General features: G+C 36.4%; 1 protein-coding gene across 4 annotated transcripts in view; it reads left to right on the top strand.

The window, feature by feature from the left end:
- ctnna2 (catenin (cadherin-associated protein), alpha 2) overlaps positions 1–19,207 on the top strand; it is a 103,656-nt gene that overhangs the window by 68,526 nt on the left and 15,923 nt on the right. For all 4 annotated transcript variants that reach the window (XM_077718299.1, XM_077718296.1, XM_077718298.1 and 1 more), the window contains 5 exons: positions 10,360–10,452; positions 11,269–11,425; positions 11,503–11,703; positions 15,168–15,319; positions 17,906–18,019. In XM_077718299.1, coding sequence (XP_077574425.1) covers positions 10,360–10,452; positions 11,269–11,425; positions 11,503–11,703; positions 15,168–15,319; positions 17,906–18,019 — 717 coding nt within the window. The remainder of the gene's footprint in view (positions 1–10,359; positions 10,453–11,268; positions 11,426–11,502; positions 11,704–15,167; positions 15,320–17,905; positions 18,020–19,207) is intronic.

A 19,207-nucleotide genomic window follows, 5' to 3' on the forward strand; every position in this document is an offset into this window, starting at 1 on the left:
GTATCTCACTGATGCTGCTTAACCATGTTTCATCAAGATGTAACTGATGGAATGTGTTGTAAACATCACATTTGTACTTGTTTATAAATGAAATCTTTACAATAAATTGTTGGATGTAATATGAAACATCAATTTTATTTGTAATTACATTTTATGGCCCATAAACTAAATGGCATTAACTTTTCCATGGCCTTTAAGTTTGTTTATGCTATACATTTTAGATTTGTTATTATTGTATTGTAAATGTGAGGTGCTTCACAGATCTTCTGCAGGGTTTAGTCCTTGGCAAATCACCACATTATTTGTGGGAGTGAGTTCATGCTCCATTTAACCCATTTTAACCCATTGTCCTAATTTTAGCACAGCCTCGAATTATTTTCCTTCTTGATATATAAAGTAGTATTTCCCATTTTATGCAGATGTTGTGAAAACAAAAATATTAAAAGTAACTTGGATTAAAATGGGTTTATTAGTTCTGACTGGAATGGCTTATAGCTGATGGGTGGTATGGAAGATGAATGGTTAAATCACTACTGAGCATTGTCAGTGGCCTGGAAAAAAAAAGGTAGACAGGTGGAGGAGAGTGGCTCCTTGAAAAGTAGATGTTGAGCAAAGAAACTTTCAGTACCCTTGGTCTAAATCGTCTGAGCCCTCAAGAAGAAATGGTTATCCCATGGATAATGTGCTGTAATTGGCAATTTGAGTATAAGTATTATTAGAGCTCCTTTAATAATGCCATCTTAAATAAATAAGCCAGAAATCATATGCATATACATGTTCTACCCTCTCATAGTTAACACGACACTTCACAGTTCAAGAGATCAAGGGTTCAGTTCTGGGCTGTATTGTTCCTCTGTGGAGTTAGCATGTTCTTCATGTGCCTATGTGGGGTTTTCCCTAATATCATCCTCCAAAAAAAATTAGTAGGCCTATTGAACACTCCAAATTCTCCGTATGACTGTGAGCATGAATAGTTGTTGTCTTGGGCTTGTAATGATTTTTGTCATATGTCTTCTGCTCCAATAGACATTTTTCCACTTGATAAATGGAGCAAAAAGATGTGGTCTATATGTCTGATCACAAATGTATTATCATCTACAATTCACTGGTGCAGTCACTTTCATTTTAGATGTCCATTTATTGAACAATCTTATATCAAACCATCGTCTTGTGTTTGAATAAATTGACCCATGTCAAGACGAGTTATTGTTCTGATAAGTGGGAGTATAAATGCAAATTATCCGTACTGCCAATCAGTTAGGTGCTCAGCACACATTACTGGGTCTGTTCAAAATGGAAACCATAAATAGTAGCTGTCTGACACTTTTCTATCAGGCCTCAGATGCGTATGAATATGAATATGAAAAATATGATCAGCATCATGATTATAAACCCAGCTTGGTGTCAGTATAGGTTCAACAGAAGGCCTGGTTATGAATATCCAATTACCCAGTGCAGTAACAACACTCCTGGGATGGCAGCTGTGAAACTGCCCTGATCGGGACTCCTACAGCCTGCCTTCTGTTTTATATGTGTTATGGAAATCGCCTTAAATGCTGCAGGCTGGGTCCCGGATGGTCATAAGGCAGAATCATTAAGGCCACTGTTTCCGATGAAGGCATCGTGTTTTAATGAGTTCGTTCATACAAAACAGCCTTTGCAAGAAGGAAAGGGGAAGATTGAAAGTGTTATTTACAGTGGGAATGTTCAAGCATCACTCCCTCAGGGGCAATGGTCGTTACTGTCTTCCAACTCCTACTGTTTTATGGTACAGTATCTGTGTATATGTTTTACATTAAGGATTCATATTTTGTGAAGCATCATCCTCAAATATTAAGACACCAGAAACAAATACCAGGTGGAGTCTTTATGTCCTTATATCAAAAGCCAGTTTCTGGAGGTTACACTCGGGGCCACACTAACTAATCACTTTAAATATTTGCTGGGGCATCATGTGTACACACATTCCAGAAGCACATGCTCAAGCACACCACTAGCCTCCCAAAATTGGCACCAAACACTAAAATTACAATCAAGAAAAAGCAAAGCAAAGCATCAATACAGTTATACAATACAATACAGTGTCCCCTGCCTGGAAACCATAGATAGCTGGGATAGGCTCCAGCACCCCCCCCCCCCCCCCCACGGCCTTTGTTAGGCTAAGCAGTTTGGAAAATGAATGAATTATGATAATTTTGTTTTTCCCTGTTTTTTGACTGACCTGAAAGAGGAGAGTATTTTTCTTTTTTAATGTATTTTTGTCTGTATTCCCCCCAAGGCGTAGAACTGCCATCATTGGTTGGCACCCTGCAATAGGGTTGTTTGCTCTTCCACTTAAAGCACGGGGTTGTGAAACCAAATTATTTTTTGGGGAAGCAAAATAACTCCCAACCATTTAGTGCTATTTAACACACAGCCGTTAGTCAAACGTGTATGTCAGTAACTGGCTCCCTTCTGATGCTGAGCAATAATTAGGTTGCAAATGTCTTCAAAGTGTTATTTGCCTTTACCCATCATGACATGTCTTGTTTGATCCCTTGGTGATAAAAACAAATGTTTATAGGATCACCATTTTGCTTTCGCCCAGCTGGTGTTGATTTGCGTGGTTGGATACACAAGGAAGGATTTCTGACAGATTTCACGTTTTTATGGCGCATTTCCTTCCCAAAGTACACAGCCAGACCATGTGTTATTGCATCAAATAGTTATAATTATTTATGTAGTTAAATGTTATGGTTATCATGTATAGATTGTGCGTTAATACATACATTTTTAATTCATTTTTGAAAATAACAAATGAGAAAAGAGTTGACAAGTTCAAAACGTATTCCCCCTCATCGTATATTGTATATTATGTCACTAAGCTAACTTGTTAACCTTTTGACGTTGGAGGTCTAAAAAAGTGTGTGGCCAGTCCTGGGTTTATTATTGTCTCCTCCCCATGAATTTTGGATGCTTCACATAAGACTAATGTCTGGTGACAAGCCGGCCCATGCCTAGTGTATAGTTTGTTGAGACCAACATTGTGTTGACACTCCTTCCTGTTTAAAAAAAATGTCTTGATTTGTTATCTCTGCACTTTTTTTGCGTGTGAAATTGACTTTCCAAAAACATGTCCCAAAAAAGTTATTCCATCATTTGTTTGATTTGATTTCATCCTCTCTCCCATCCCCCACCTCAAAGGTTAAGCATTACGGTCTGACAACTGGTGACCTTTCTCACCGCATGCATCTATTATGCGGCAGGACTAATCATGCTTTTCTTCTGCATCAGATTGATGTGAGAAGGCAGAAGGATGTGACGAGGAGAAATGTCAAGGTCTTGCTGTTTTCACATTCTGTAAGAGATTTAACATGTTCCCAGATTCTTTGGATCAACTAAAATTGTGGCCTCTTTGAAATGGATTAAGCCTTAAAATGTATAAACTCTGAAGACGGCTCTTCCTGTAATTACTGGATGTAGAGCAACAATTGCCAATACATAGGAAGATAGAAATATTGTGATCCTTCAGGTCAGCAAAAAGACAATTTAGGGTCCTGCTATGATAACCAAACTTTATTGAATTCTAGGCCTTACCTAACAAAAAAAGTAAGTGTTCTCGTGCAAAAAAATAGAAAAATGGAGTATACATATACTATCTAAACTCTAGCTAATGTGTTCATATATCACGGACATACAGATGTACAATGGGCTCATTGAAATACAAGTGAAGGAGGGGTGAAGTGATGTCTGAATAGATGTTGTTTGCTATGAATGCCCCAGAGAGTAAATTGATGGTGGATCTCTTTAGACAAAAGCCATCAACTTCGATTTTGAAACACATGGGGACAGTTAGACAGTTGAACTGAATTGTGAGTGTTATTTACAATGAAAGAGGCTGAGCAGCTCCAGTTCTACCTTTTTGCAACCCATTTGTATGGTCCATGGTTGCAGATGGACTAAGGGAATGTACAGATAGATTAAATGAAACAACCTAGAGGTCCATTTTCATAATTATGTTCTTGTGCCAAGCCTGCCTGCTTGGCTTGCACTCATATAGAGGGCAGGACAGGAAGAGAGGAAGCAAAGGGAAATCAATAGCTTCTTCGAGGAGGGAGAGACAAGTATGAAAAGACTGTCTAGCTCCCGTGGTAGCATTACAGCTTCAAAACAAAAGAAAATATGTTGAATGAGTTTTAAACATTGTGTGTGTGCTACCTAAGAGACACTTTGTTCCCTTCGTTTTGTAAGGGGTACCAAAGATGTCCCTCTGTTGGCTATTCACACACACACACGCACTCGGACACATATTTCATTATGAACACCTACCTTTATGATTTGGTTTTATTATGTACTCTAATTTAACATTGACATTTTTTGTGGCCTATACATTGATATTTTCATTTTACAAAACAAAAATAATATAAGCCATGACAATTTCTGAGCGTAATTTGTAATGTGTAATATATTGCTCAAAAGTAACTAAACGTAAAACTAGACAACACAAAACTTTGTCATTATTTACATGCCACTCCCATTGAAATCAAGGCTTCTAGAACAGTAGACCACATTGAGGCCGGAAGATTTTCATTTCAATCTTCTCACTTGTATTTAACATTTGTCACGGATGCGAGCAACTTGCATCGCCCCCCTCTTCTAGGTCAGTGGTCTCACACACCTAAAGGCGTCCATGCGAAAACTCCTCCAGGTTTTAAGTTCCAAAAGATGTGCTTAGTTTGCGCTAGTCATACTGTTCATAATGAAAAAAAGGCTGTAACACAACAAAATATTAGTGAAGATAAGTATTTAATTTCATGTTTGTTTGAAAGATAGGTAATTACAATGTTTAAATGAGCACAGAAGGCTCTGAAAAGCTCACGGCATGCCACTGGTGCATATTTTTCGTGAGAAGCCCGCCCTCTCCCCTGATGGCCTTCTTCATTAAATATCCAGAATTTTAAGTCTGTTGAGAAGGTCACATGAAGAGTCGTCATGGCTCACTGACATTTATGTAGTATAACGGAGAGGTCAACAACCAAAGCACGGAATATTGCAACTTGATTGCCAGCATCATCATTTGTGTTACATCAGGTTCCTCCCCTCTTGAGTCCATTGCAGTGACCGCACACGTTATTGTACTCATCTGAACTGTGTCGTCATTCGCCCCCACTTGTTAACTCGCACAGTTCAAATGTCTTCCCACTAGCTGTGCAGTTTCACCCCTACAATTGCCTGCAGAAAAATTATTTCATTTATCAGTGAAGCAGCTGCATTTTTTTTAAGCTGTTATATTCATTCCTCAGCCAAGAACTGTAGCAGTACAAATCACTCTGTCAGGCTCCCATGCAAACTGAACCGTGGTTGTCAAGGAGATCACAGTGATGGTGAAGGGGATCGCATTTCAACAACTACCAACCAGCTCTTCAGGCTAAATCATGTAGACTCTAAGAGCATCACAAAATCAGGTTACATGCTGTATTTTTCTTTTTAATAATGACTTGTTCTCTTAAGCGATATTTCCCAGGATTTCTTCGTCTTAGTTTAACATGTATTCCAATGTGTACACTACTGCATATGTCAGTGTTTCATTTTAGGCTGCAAACAATATTTTGTATTATACTAGCCTTGGTCCCCAAAAAATTCAGTGTAAAACTACTTCACACTGACTAGAATGAAACCAAACACAGATCAGTCTTTAGTCATGCACATATGACATCCGCAATTTCCCAAAAAAACTAGCTTTAAGATGTTTTTTCACATTATTCTTTTTTTAATGTACTTCATGGATGCCTTTTGATATAGTGGGATCCCGTGGCCATTATTCTTGTGGCAATGTACGTATGCTCTTAAACGGCATTGATTTTCCGAGGCTTTGTTCATAGTAAATAACAGTGGGTTATAAACCCTTACTGTTTCATTTCCCCTGTGGACTCAACTACCTCGACATGTGGCGTTGCCAAGTGTCTCACGCATTACCTTTGTCCCCTCCGGGGTCATGCAATGTATGTGCAGACATTTGGGAGACTGCTGGTAGCTGTCAACTTCTGTCAAGGCAAGTCGAAGCTCCCTCTGTGGGTAGTGCTGTGCTTGTTTCCAAGTCTGCATATTGTATTCCCTGGACACCTGCTAGTCCTCTTGATACATTGACTGATTTATTTCCATTTAAGGCATTTTCACATTAGCAGCAGCTCAGTGTGAAAAGGTCCAGTGGCAAAGTGCAAATAGACGGCAAAAGTAAGGACATTTGTGGCTGAAGTAGACATGGCCAGAACTTGGAGAGCAAAGACTCTGGCAAGCCTATTTACTGTAGTGCCAAGCATGACTGCATTTATTTTTCATTGTTGCTCAAGCAAATAATGACTAGAATTATTTGATGGAGTAAGACGAGGTACAATAAAGAGCTTTACCAGTTTCTGCTAAAATAGTTTGTTTATATATATACAGATTTATATATATATATATATATATATATATATATATATATATATATATATATATATATATATATATGTATATATATATATATATATATATATATATGTATTTTTGCTGTTCTTGAACTACAGTTTCACACAAACATATGTCACGATATCTTTACATAGGCGTTCAGAGTTTGCCACTCAGAAATAGTTTCTTTTATTGCAAGGCCCGCCCCACCATGGCAAATTCGCTTAGCTCCGCTGCTCCATCCGAAATGGCCACAAATGCTCACTGCCGCCGGGTAATGCCTCCTCGCACATACACAATGAACGGCTTTCCATACTACAAGCTGGGCACTGCTACAGCGAGCGTGATTAGGCCATAGTGTCAGTATGTGTGCCCATAGATGCGTGATTTTGGACATGTTCTTATTTATTTTCGCCTCAAAGGCTGCATGTGAAGGTCGCATCTTTTTTTAAAGTAAAACTCACCTGCACAAACATCCACATTTCCTCTTTCAACACTTTATACCAATCATGGCCGGTCTGTAACCTATCGTAGTTGATTTTTGGCATAAACTGATATTTGAAGTAGAAGTAAAAGGGTGGCTACCTGTTTAGAATGCCACTTCAGAGTTCTTTGATCAAGGTGAGTTGAGTCTGGTTGAATGAATAGTCATGAAAAAATAGTAACATTGAGAAAAGTCAAGCTGGTAGAAATGTTTTGTATCTTATTGATTTGTCAGGCAAGTGCATGTTTTGCATGTTTTAATCAATTGTAATTTTAGATCCAGTACCTATAAAAAAAACGCATTTACTAGCAATACTTTGATCACTAAGCTTTGCTATGTAATATTGGAAAAACTAGAAAATATCCTTTGAGTGATTGTCAGTGTGAAACAATAGTACAAAGTCAAAATATTTAATCGTATTGTCCTTGAAGATGAATTTCTGCCCATTTCCATTAATAGACACAGGTTTTCCTTTTGCATAGGAAATCTTCCCCTAGGAAAAACAACAAGTACTACTAGTACATGCTGTGAAATTTTGCAATTTGTGAAAGCAAATTTTCAAACCTTTTGGGTGTGAAAAACATGATTAGATTCTGACTGATCATGTTCATGTGTCAGGAGATATGAATAATCAAAGATGTTACACTGCTATGCTTCATGCCTGCTTCAAGGGATCACTAAAGGTATTTAATTCATTAAATATGCAGGGAAAATAAAACCAGGTTATCATGCTCTCCAACATGGTGAAAACAGCATTAATTAATTGAGCCCGAGCCAAAGGCAGCTGACCATGTTTCTCTCCTTTCTCTTTGTGTATATATTACCCTCTAACCCTTAAAAATATGTCAAAAGTAGACCAATTTTGTATGAAATGTGTTCAAATTAAGAGAAAACTATTTATTAAACCATTAAAATGATTCCAGCTACATTTCTACGCGATAATACTTAACTGCATGCTTTTTCTTTCATATATTTTATCATCTCCACTGTTACTTCTATTGATAAAAGAGCCCGCTTTTTCGTTTCACTCACACTGGGAATCACTTTCTTACCCGACAATGTGGATATCACTCCGTTCCTTCGTGTTGTTGAGCCTGAAAATGGTGAGCTTTAGAAAGCCGGAAGAGAAAGGCCAGGTGCTCGAAGCCTCAAGGCTGCATCTTTCTTCTTCTTCTTCTTCTTTAGCTTCTTCTTCTGGTTCTTCTTCTTTTCTTTCATCTTTTTTGTTTTTCTTTTGCACCAGCATTACAGAAATACAACCACTAAATCCGCACACCACCCTAAACAAAATAATTTTCTTTTGCCAACAAAAAAAAATCATTAGTTTTATACACCAGTAGAACTTGGGTTGTAGTTTTTTTCATTGTGAAAACTATTAAATCTGTATTCCTTAATACGATAATATGGGAAAAGATGTGTCACAGCCTTGTTCAGTTTGTGTATGTTAGGCTACACAGTTTCGTTCATTTAATGTTGAAAAATATCAAAGAACCATCCACTGGGGCTTCATCCAAGTGAAGACTTTGTGACTTGGTGCAAACAGTAGAAAAGCAATAAAGACAGACAGCTCGGACATTGTTTGATTTATTAGGCACCTTCTGTGTTCTTTGACGCAACCATTTCGATCAATTTCCAGTTACTCTCCTCCATTTGGGTGATTTAAGTTGCATGACAAAATAATGTCCACCCTTTCAAATGCAGTGGATGCCATCATCAAATTAGAATTGAAGAGATTATTCAGGGCTGAATGTAATGACAAAATCAATAGTTCAACGCTGAGATGAATAATGGGCAATTGGAGGGCATCACTCCTTTGACTGCTTCTTCTCCATCCCCCCTTGTGATTTCTCACAGTTTGAGCTTCAATCACAGAAAATAGGAATAGAAACAAAGCAGAAGCACTTCCTAAGATAATTACAATTAGGCGTTTGGCTGACGTTGCAGCATCGGACCTGTTCCAGCAACCGTGTTTGTGTGGAAATGCAGTGGGAGTCAGTCTATTGGGCTTCTTTCTAGCCCTCACAAAGCTTGTTACCTCTCAGATTGTCGTCAGCGTGCGCAAGAATAAGCACTGTTTGGGGTATTTTTTTGCCATTGAACTGAAAATAGAACAAATGGATGAAATATAATCCACCTTTCATTTTTTCTGAGACCACATACTGAAGCGCTGAGAATAGTTTTACACCTATTTTCATGTATAGCTATGTGTTTTGATATCAATGAGCAATGCATGACCAAATCATAAACACCCTAATGAATTAAGTTTTGCAAATATATCTTGTTCACTTGACCGCTCAAATTCTTACGAAAAGTACAACTTTCCCTTTCTTTCTGCTCTCACGCACACTCAGGCACTGACATTTTAAACACATCTGCACAGGCACACACTTTCACACTAAAGGACGGCAATCCATCAATGCACTCATTGCTGTCATGAGGAAAGAGACAGAACTCTAAGCCAGAGTCGTCTAACACAAATTTGATTTAGTTCAATTTGCCTCAAACGGCGACATGTGAGCACTAGCAGTGCTAATGTGGACTGGCACTTTTGCTGCTAACAGCCCTGTGTTGGCTCCTTTTCAAACACTGGCAAAATTTGCAACACCACAGGTGTTTAATGCTTTATACGGTGTGAAATTATGAAACTGAACATATACTGATATATCTACTTTACCTTCTCATAATATGCAATAGATGTCAAAGATTATTATTCAATATTTTCAACATGTTTTTTTTCTTGCAAAAGAACTGAAAAAATATTAGGCTGGTAAAAAAGACTAATGATAATAATTATGATGATGATATTAGTAATTACATAGGTAAACATAATTAGTGGTAATAGTGCTAGAAATGTTAGCTTATCAAGCCTACCATTCTCCATGTTGAACATATTAAATTTGGTATCTGCTTTTTGTGATAATATCATTAATTTTATACATGCATGTCATGCAGGCATGAGTTCTTTGGAACTTTTTCCTTTCCCTGTTCTATTGTAGTTTGACAAAAACTCCAGAATGATGAACAAATTGAACATGTACCATTTTGCTTTCTGTTTTGTAGACTGCGGGGGGGGGAAAACAAAGACAAGAATCATTTTACAACCTAAAAACATCATTAGGTAGTACGGTGCGGTAGTGGGTGCTGCAAATTTCCATCACTGTCAAGGAGGTTCTTTTATTCGAATCGCAGCACAGCTTGCACATGTTGAGTTCACGTTTGTTCCTTTGGGTGTTTGAATTTTCTCCTTGCAAAGCTTTCTCTCATTTAATAAAATCATGAATGGTAGCTGAATTGATAACTGAAATGTCGCTTTGATTGCAACACTTTCCAATGTATGCCATGCAGTTTACTGACAATGAGTTGTGCCTGGTCACTGGCTGTAGCTCAGCTCGACACTGATAGATGACATATCACTGAAATGTCTTTGTTTATTGTCTTTTATCATCCAGGTGGCCAATTTGGCTTGCTCCATCTCTAATAATGAAGAGGGTGTCAAGCTGGTTCGAATGGCTGCAACCCAAATTGACAGCCTTTGTCCACAGGTAAGTTCCTTTAACCTGTTGTAAAGCATTTGCAAAGCCCTGTGTTGAGTGCTTATGTCTAAAAGGCATTTTAAAGGATACCCTTTTTTCTCAAATGAAATGGAGCTGAGACTTAAAGAATCCACGTTGGCAGAATGGAAGAGCCATTCATCAATAATGCGGAGGAGGATTTTATAGTGCTGTTTCTAGGGATGTAAGCAGCAGTGGAAGTTAAAATCAATACATTCTTTCCAGGGTTAAACGTTGGCCCTTTTCACACAGGACCTCAACTTTTAAGAAGCAAAATTCGACTGAAAATTCATATGGGATGGCCAATCTGACAACCTTACATTTATAGTCCCACTAACACCTACCCGATTAAATTTGATAGCTTGGATTTTAAGATACTGCCTGTAGTCCTATTCATTGTAAAATACAGAAAAACATTTAAATTTTAAAAAATACCCCCACATTCATCAAATCCATAAGTAACATTTGTTAATTAGAATAATAATTACAGTGCTAAAAGATTAAAGGTTAAAAGAACAAATGGCAAATCCATTACATTGATGCACTAATACATCTTATAATCAGGTGTGCCTTTATGGAAAATCAATTTGCTCAATGACCATGCGCCTTATAATCCTCCCTCCTATTGTCCGAAAACTATAGTAATTCAGTTTTGGTTAAATATTTAAGTTTAAATAAATGTTGTATACAATTTGCACATGATTGTATTCAGTTTTGATTCATTGCTAACAAAGTGTCCCTACTTCATTTGAATTGGGGTTGTAAATTGTTATCTGTGAGATTTAACTGGTTATTGGTTTTAAACAGGTTATCAATGCTGCCCTGACTTTGGCCGCCAGACCTCAGAGTAAAGTAGCCCAGGACAATATGGATGTTTTCAAGGACCAGTGGGAGAAGCAAGTGCGCATTTTGACGGAAGCTGTTGATGACATTACTTCAGTGGATGACTTCCTGTCCGTATCAGGTATAAATCATTGTACAGTGATTAAATGGTAGAAAAGTCATTATAATCTATTGAATGTGTTTTGCTATTCTTCCAAGAAAACCACATCCTCGAGGATGTAAACAAATGCGTCATAGCACTTCAGGAGGGAGACGTTGACACTCTGGATCGAACTGCAGGAGCAATAAGGGGCCGTGCTGCTCGAGTTGTCCACATTATTAATGCAGAGATGGAGAATTATGAACCAGGTGTCTACACAGAGCGTGTGCTGGAGTCCATCAAGCTGCTGTCTGAAACTGGTTAGTAGGACAGAAATATGCTTGATTCTCATATAGCGGATTTTCATTGTTTCTAGTGGTACTTTTGGGAAAAATCGAATTACTTATGAATTATGTTATTTTAAAAGAAAAACTGTTAAGGATTTATGAAAGTTTGAACACAGAACTGTGAGGCTAAACAACACCCCCGCCGTGTTGCCCTATTAAACTATTATAATTATATAGCTGCAGCTTACTTGTCAGGGAAGTGTTTTATTGCAGGTTTTCATGTACTATAGTACCTTTAAACTACACCTTTTGCTTTGGCAAAATAAAATTAAACAGCAAACATAGCCGAGATTAACAGTTACCTGTCTGTGATTCAAATCGGATTAAAAAGCCTTTTTTTTTTAAATTAAGCCAGCCCCTAACATATTTTAATTCTAGATTGACACCCATGTGTTTCTCATTCACTCCTCTACCCCGAATTATTGTCCATTTACAGATTGATTATGCCCATTGTTTCCTTTATATCGTGTATACGCTTTGAGATTTGGTAATGCAATAACCAATCCTAGCAGCTAGCTGATAAATTGCAAACAGCATCAGGTGAGTCACATGGTCTCATTCTCATGAGTCTCAGTCTGATAAGGCTCGGAAACATGCTGTTTTAATTAAAATAACAAGTGACAGATATATTTTGGATATTTTTTAGCCCAGCAAAACAAACTTTGAAAGCCTTGAGCTCATCCAACTGAAATATTATTTTCACTATCATTCCTTAAATTATCTGACGATACAGCAGCCTTAGCGGTATTAATTGGGCCGAGTAGCAATTAACAAGTCTTCTTGATTGCATAGTGCAATTGAGATATTTCAACAGTGAAGTAGGAAAATGATTGTACCATTTTGGCTGAAAAAAGTTAGATTTTTTTCCTTTCTGGTAAAAATACAAGGTGTTTTAATGCCTTATATGCACAATCTAGGCCATGAAGCACTTATTGATCATCCTGAACTTTTGCTTCCCTCATTCCCTCAAAGACCTGCTCTCTATGAATTTGATCACAGTCAAGTGAAAATCTATAGCTGAGGGAAAGATGATTAAATGTGGCTGAACAAAAGGAAAAGGATGCGAGACCACACACTTTTAAAGGATACCAAGTCTAATTAACTCAACTCTTCCAAAAAATCAATAGCTGTCACCAGTGATTTTACTAAGTGTTTCTAGCTTTTTGTGGAATCCATTGATTCCTATTTCCCTCACCCAATCCAAACCCCGCCTGCTCCAAAGATTTGCTGTCAACGAATTGGTATGAGGCCTGTGAATAAAAAGCCTTGAGATGGATCTCTTTATTAATTTGACAATCTTTCTTAAACTTTGGTCCTAATTCTTCACCTTAAGGACAATTTGGATGATTAGACTCTGGGGGAACATCTTGGGTTAGAACTTGAGAGCCTTTATCTCGATCTCGTTAGTGTAGTCCCTCAAACCATTAATGTGTTCATGTTTTTGTGTTTACCTATACATTTATATTTACAACTACATGCCCATCTTTGTGACAAGGGCCACATCAGCATCTGAACACTTATCATAACTGGCTGACCTCTAACCTTGTCCCAATTTGCTTATCCTTCTCGCTCATATATTGAGTGCGAGTAGATTAATGGCCCAGCCAAATAGTGGCAGCAAAGGCACACAACTCTTGGGTGTAAAGCTGAGCCATAGATTCCTGACAGACAATCTACACATCGGCACAGGATTGAATCGTGTCCTTGAGAGGAGGAAAATCGATAGCTTAATGGGAAAGTGGTTATAGTCAAACTCTTCCTCACCCACTTCCCTCCTCCTTTCTTCTTACAAGACACTTTTTGCCAACTACTGTAACTCCCCATGTTTAAACTAATCTCCTCCGCAAAAAGTGGGCGACACATTTTAAAGCCAATCATTAATGTGGTGCCTGGAGTGGTAGATTAAAAAACTGATATATGGCCTAACTTAGTGTGCAATTTCAAGGGGTGGGGTGGTATTACTCCTAGTTATTACATTAGGGCGTGTTAAATGGGATTTAGCCGGGGTTTTACATTTTGGGACCATTACTAAAGAACGAAAACAATTTCATGCTGACTATGAGTCCTAAACTAAAAAGGCCATGTACACTTATGCAATGTCATTGTTCTTTTGGAGTATATTTTTCAGTTTTCCCTTACAAAGAAACAAAAGAAGCTCAAATAAACATTGTTTTAGATATAAAAAAAAAGATAATAATATTTAGGGCTGTGTAAAAAACTGATGTAAAACATTCATACATCTATTTTTGTTTAATTATTAAGATCAAGGGGTTAACTATGCATGCTAGGTTGAAGTAATGTTTATGGAAATTTTGTCTACAGTGTTTTCACTTTGAATGACTGGCAACCAGCCAGGATTTCACCGCCTCCCAATTACAACTTATAATTTAGTAGAGATAGGCTTCAGTTACAGCTACTTTAATTAGGACACAGTCTACACAAAAAAAAGAATGGATAGATATAAATAACAACATTGTTTATTCATAAAATGTTTTATATTTTATTTTTTGGTTTGTTTTGTATTGTGGTTTGTTTTAATCTGGTTCATTTTGCTATCTGATTGTGACAACCTTTATAGTGTGTTCATTTAATAAACCTGTTTTCAAGGTTAAAATCATGTTCAGGATTAACAATATAATTTTAAGAGATTCCATTCGCAGTAAGTAATACAAGCAAAAACTTGACATTCACCCAGTACTGATTAATCCGTGTTTATGATTACTTTTTGCAGTGCTGTGCAAACTGCTCTGTGGAACTAGGATTTTAAAAATGAGTGGAGAAAAATAGGTTGTGCTATTTAGAGCTTGTTAAACACCTCACAGGAGCACACCATCGCTGCACTTGGGGTTCTTCATTGTTCTTGCATAACTTCCTACTTTAAACCGTGCCTAAGCCTGGAGGGTGAAAAAATCCATTCCTACATGGTCACATTTAATTCCCTTCATCATTTCTCAACCGGAATGAGTGAAATTGCTACTTACCATCAGCAACCTTGCTCATTAAGAGCTTGCAGAACATTTAAATATTTCTATTTAAAATGCCTTCCAAGCGATTCCCAAAAGCCTATTTTATGCTGCTCTAGTAAATGGATTAAAGTAAATTAAAAATGAAGAAAGTAAGAGATTTTTTTAGGACCTTTTATGTTTGTTGAAACATAGCTTAACACCAAAAGAGGTATGCATCAGACATACGCACCTGTAATACTAGCTGACTGTCATTGTCAGTTCAATTTTTCACGTGTCATCTTTTAAAATTTCTAAAATACATATTTACTGCAATGTCTAAGAATATTTACTCTAGCAAAATGCGTACCGTTGCTCAAATCTCTGCAACCTATTGACGAAAAAGGGCATTTTTTACACTGCAGAAAATGGAATATTAAGTTATCCATTTCTGCAAAGTTGTCAAATCTTGTTTTTGTCATGTTATCTCCACAGTCATGCCTCGTTTTGCTGAACAAGTAGAGGTAGCTATTGAAGCGTTGAGTACAAACCCACCACAGGCCTTTGAAGAGAATGAATTCATCGATGCATCCCGTTTGGTCTATGATGGTGTCCGGGATATCAGGAAAGCTGTCCTAATGATAAGGGTATGTCACTTTTTTTCTCATATAACATTAAGATATTATTCTTAGAAGTATGCAGTACTTATTTTGTTCTCGTAAAATTAGCTGTATCCTACTAAAATATAAAATGTTCCCCATATAGTTTTTTTTTTTTAATTCGTCTTTATTTTCTCTCAATAAAACTATAGTCAATTTTACTTTATTTTCTCTATGGCCCTTTTGTAATAAAAATACTGTGTAAACTTCTCAAACCTTAGTTTTCTTATTCCATTGTCCATTTTTCACGGAAATAGATATTACTAAACTAATTAAAGCAAAAAAGCCGTAGTAATGGAAATTGATAGTGACATTTCTCAATCCCGAGCAAAAGTACTTTGAGAAAGACTTTGAAACTCTTGGCCTCTTTATTTTTGTTTTGTATCACTCACACGGCTTAACAAAAAATGTTTTTCGACATGTGAGCCTTTTGGGAATGCTCCTTTTTTAAACCCAAGTGTGATGTTCACCTGTTTTGAATCGTCTTTTGCCGGTGGGTGGGTTGTTCTCTTCCATCTATGTGGGAATGTATTGCAGGCATCAATATATCCAATGAGAGAACATTGGCCATAAACAAGTTACCTTTATGGCCAATGTTTTCTCATAACATTTCAACATTAAATATATTGTCTTTATTGGGTGTTGGGTTATTTTTCAATTAAATATGAGTTTAAAAAAATTAAAGATGAAAATATTGTGTTGTGGTTATAATTTTAGCTGTATTTTTATATATTTGTCCCAATTTGTTTAGATATTTTACGAATTTCTATGAAATATAATGAGTCATTTTTATACTGACGACTCAATGCCAAAAAGATACATCACTCACATTTGAAGCAATAACTAAAAAGGATTCTGCATGCAAGATCATTCTCTTCTGAGCACTTTTATAGTTAATAAAATGTTTGTTTATTTATGAGAACAGTTGTATTTACAGGTATGGTATTGTCTCTAGGTCAGAATGAATAACATTTCAGCCCTGACAAATATTACATTAATAGAGCTCATTTCAAAAATGTCACATCCGTGCAATAAATCTTGCTGGTCATTTAACAGTGCATCACAATAGGAAGGCTGAATAACAAAATGGTCGCAGTTGTTCTTTTTTTTTTTTTTTTTTTTTTTTTTTAGACACTATGAAATGAAACTATCTGCATTCTGCACCCGAGCTGGCCCTTCTCTAGTCACCATGTAATTCATTTATTCAACTTTATGCAGGCTGGAAGCTTTCCCGGTGCAGCTCATGAAAAAAATCTAATTATGGAAAATAATTTGATGCTGGTAAATAATGTAAAATAGGCAGCTTTGAACTTCAGTAGACCAGCTGTATTCATAATACCATCCATGTTCAAATCCCTTCTGAAATCATAACATGTTGTGTAAGCTTTGTTTTAATATCATTTATCATGGTTTTATTTGTTTGTTTAGTATTATTACTACTAGGACTTAGATTTAATGAGCTGCCATTAACCTGGCAAATAAATTTGCTTCGATATTTTAAATAAATTCTTAGTTGGGAGGTAGAGAGAAGAGTGTAAATGTATTCTGGTATATTAAAGTTTTTAAAAGTATAGAGTGTCGTTATCGGGGTTTGGGCATAATTAGTTTGACCAAATCGATGAATATGGGATGGCTGTATATTCAATTATTCTGTTTGTTTCCACAGCATTCGCACAGTTTTCTTACAATACGTAACTGCATTTTATTTTATTATTCTATTAATGCATCTCAGCAAAAAAAAATCCCAATTTTAAAGTTTAACCTCAGTTTTACCGCAAGATATGCATGCAGAAGTGATTAATGGTGATTATACAATGCAGTCCAATGCCATTAAATACTTTGAATTGCACACTGTGCGCTATTTAAAGTAATTACGGGTGTCTGAGTTGTCATTCATTTCTAATGTTCTAATTTTCAATCTACTAAATTATAATAGGCTTAATTCAAAATGGTTAATTTATGGAACATTCTATTTTCAAATAGAACTTGAACAAGCCTGTTTATTTTTAATGAAAGATTATCACTGTTATTATTATTATTACCATTATGATTGTTGCTATTATCATTTTCATCATTAGAGTTGTTCCATTCCAATACTTATTGACCGATCAAGCTATTTTTTGACAATGGCACGCATTTTGATTTGGTCACAAAATCACTACTACTCATTTGTTTTATTCACCTTCACATTTCTCAGCTTTTTGCAACTCAAACCACGGTGCAATGTCATTAATCGCATTTATTTATCCAAATTTTGTAGGGTTTGCATTTTTTCCCTTTTTAAATTGCAGCACTTTAGAAAATGATTGAGTTTGAGTTTGATTTATTTAATAAGGGGCAGCACATATTAATGAACATATTCATATTCATGTAAATGAACATGTACGTATATGTAAATATGTAAGATTGTAGCCGAGGGATAATTTCCATCTTTAGTCCCTTGTGTAGGTTGAAGATAAACGATGACACATACACATTAATTCTCAATTTAGTTGTGTTTACACTGTAAATACGTGTGTAGAAGTATATGTTGTCTCTAATGGTCGCTCTTTTTCTGTCTTTTTCCTCTCCCAGACACCAGAGGAGCTTGAAGACGACTCCGACTTTGAACAAGAGGACTATGATACCCGCAGTAGGACTAGTGTCCAGACTGAAGATGATCAACTTATCGCTGGTCAAAGTGCCCGAGTAAGTTATCTTTTTTTTCTCATTTATTCTGTCACTCTGTATACCCAATAGAAAGCTACTACCCCTCGCCCTTTTTACTTAACTCTGAGTTAAAATGTGAGAGCGACTGTTCATTGCTAATTCAATTAGTTCATGCCGTTTCACATAGCATGAAAGTCATTAAGGTTACACCTTTTTAAATTGGATTAATTCTGATACACAAAGTTTTAAAATGGTAGGTGTAAATCATGTTCATCAACATTGTGACTGTTAATACACTTACAATACAGGGTAGACAATACAGTAGTTGACTACACTGATTGCCAAGCCCCATTAGATCATTCACTGTAGACCAGATTTGGTTACTTTGATTAGAATTCTCTAGGGTCCAGTTAAACATCTCTTAAAAATATATCAGCACTTCTCCCCACCCAAAAGTAATGGCAAATATCATGTTGAATAACTTGTCAATGAGAAAAGTGCGACACAGCCAGTCTATGTGGTGCAGTCCTGAATTATACTGTTTTGGCCTTCACCCTCAGTGCATCAGATTATCCACAAGGAACAGAATAATAAATAAAACTATAAAGCAGATACATTTTGTACCATATCATCAATATCAATTGTTTTGATATGCCATACTGTATTCACAATATACTTACAGATGGGATTCTCCATAATATTAACTGGAATGAACTATGAAAATGTTTTACATTTTTTAAAAAGCAAAGATGGACTTAGGGAAAACTTGCTGAGAAATTATACTTTTACTATTACTAAAAAAATGTGGATTACTTCATGTAACCTTCATGAGTGATACGAGACTAATTTGTAGCTATGTAGGAGTGTCGAAGGAGCACTTTTATTTGTTGAATAAAAGATGTGCAACATTATCACTTTTGTTGCATATTAGTAATTGTAACTCCCTTGATATTATGTTTTCACATTCATTTTTAATGAATTGGTTGCTAAATAAAATCTCCCTAAAGAAAAATATCTGGCTGCTCGCAGCCTTTCAGAGCAAACAAATATTTTAATATTTTTAAGGAAATAGACACTAATCTTTTGATTTCTATATACTTGGTCATTTTTTAAAGATGCAGAATATATTGCACACTCTTGCACCTTTGTTGCCACGATTAGAAAAGGGAAGAAATAGATTTAATACAACAACAGAGAGGCGACAATGCTGTTGTGACAGCTCCATTA

The sequence above is a fragment of the Stigmatopora nigra genome, chromosome 6 (genome assembly GCF_051989575.1).
Source record: "Stigmatopora nigra isolate UIUO_SnigA chromosome 6, RoL_Snig_1.1, whole genome shotgun sequence".
Taxonomy (NCBI): domain Eukaryota; kingdom Metazoa; phylum Chordata; class Actinopteri; order Syngnathiformes; family Syngnathidae; genus Stigmatopora; species Stigmatopora nigra.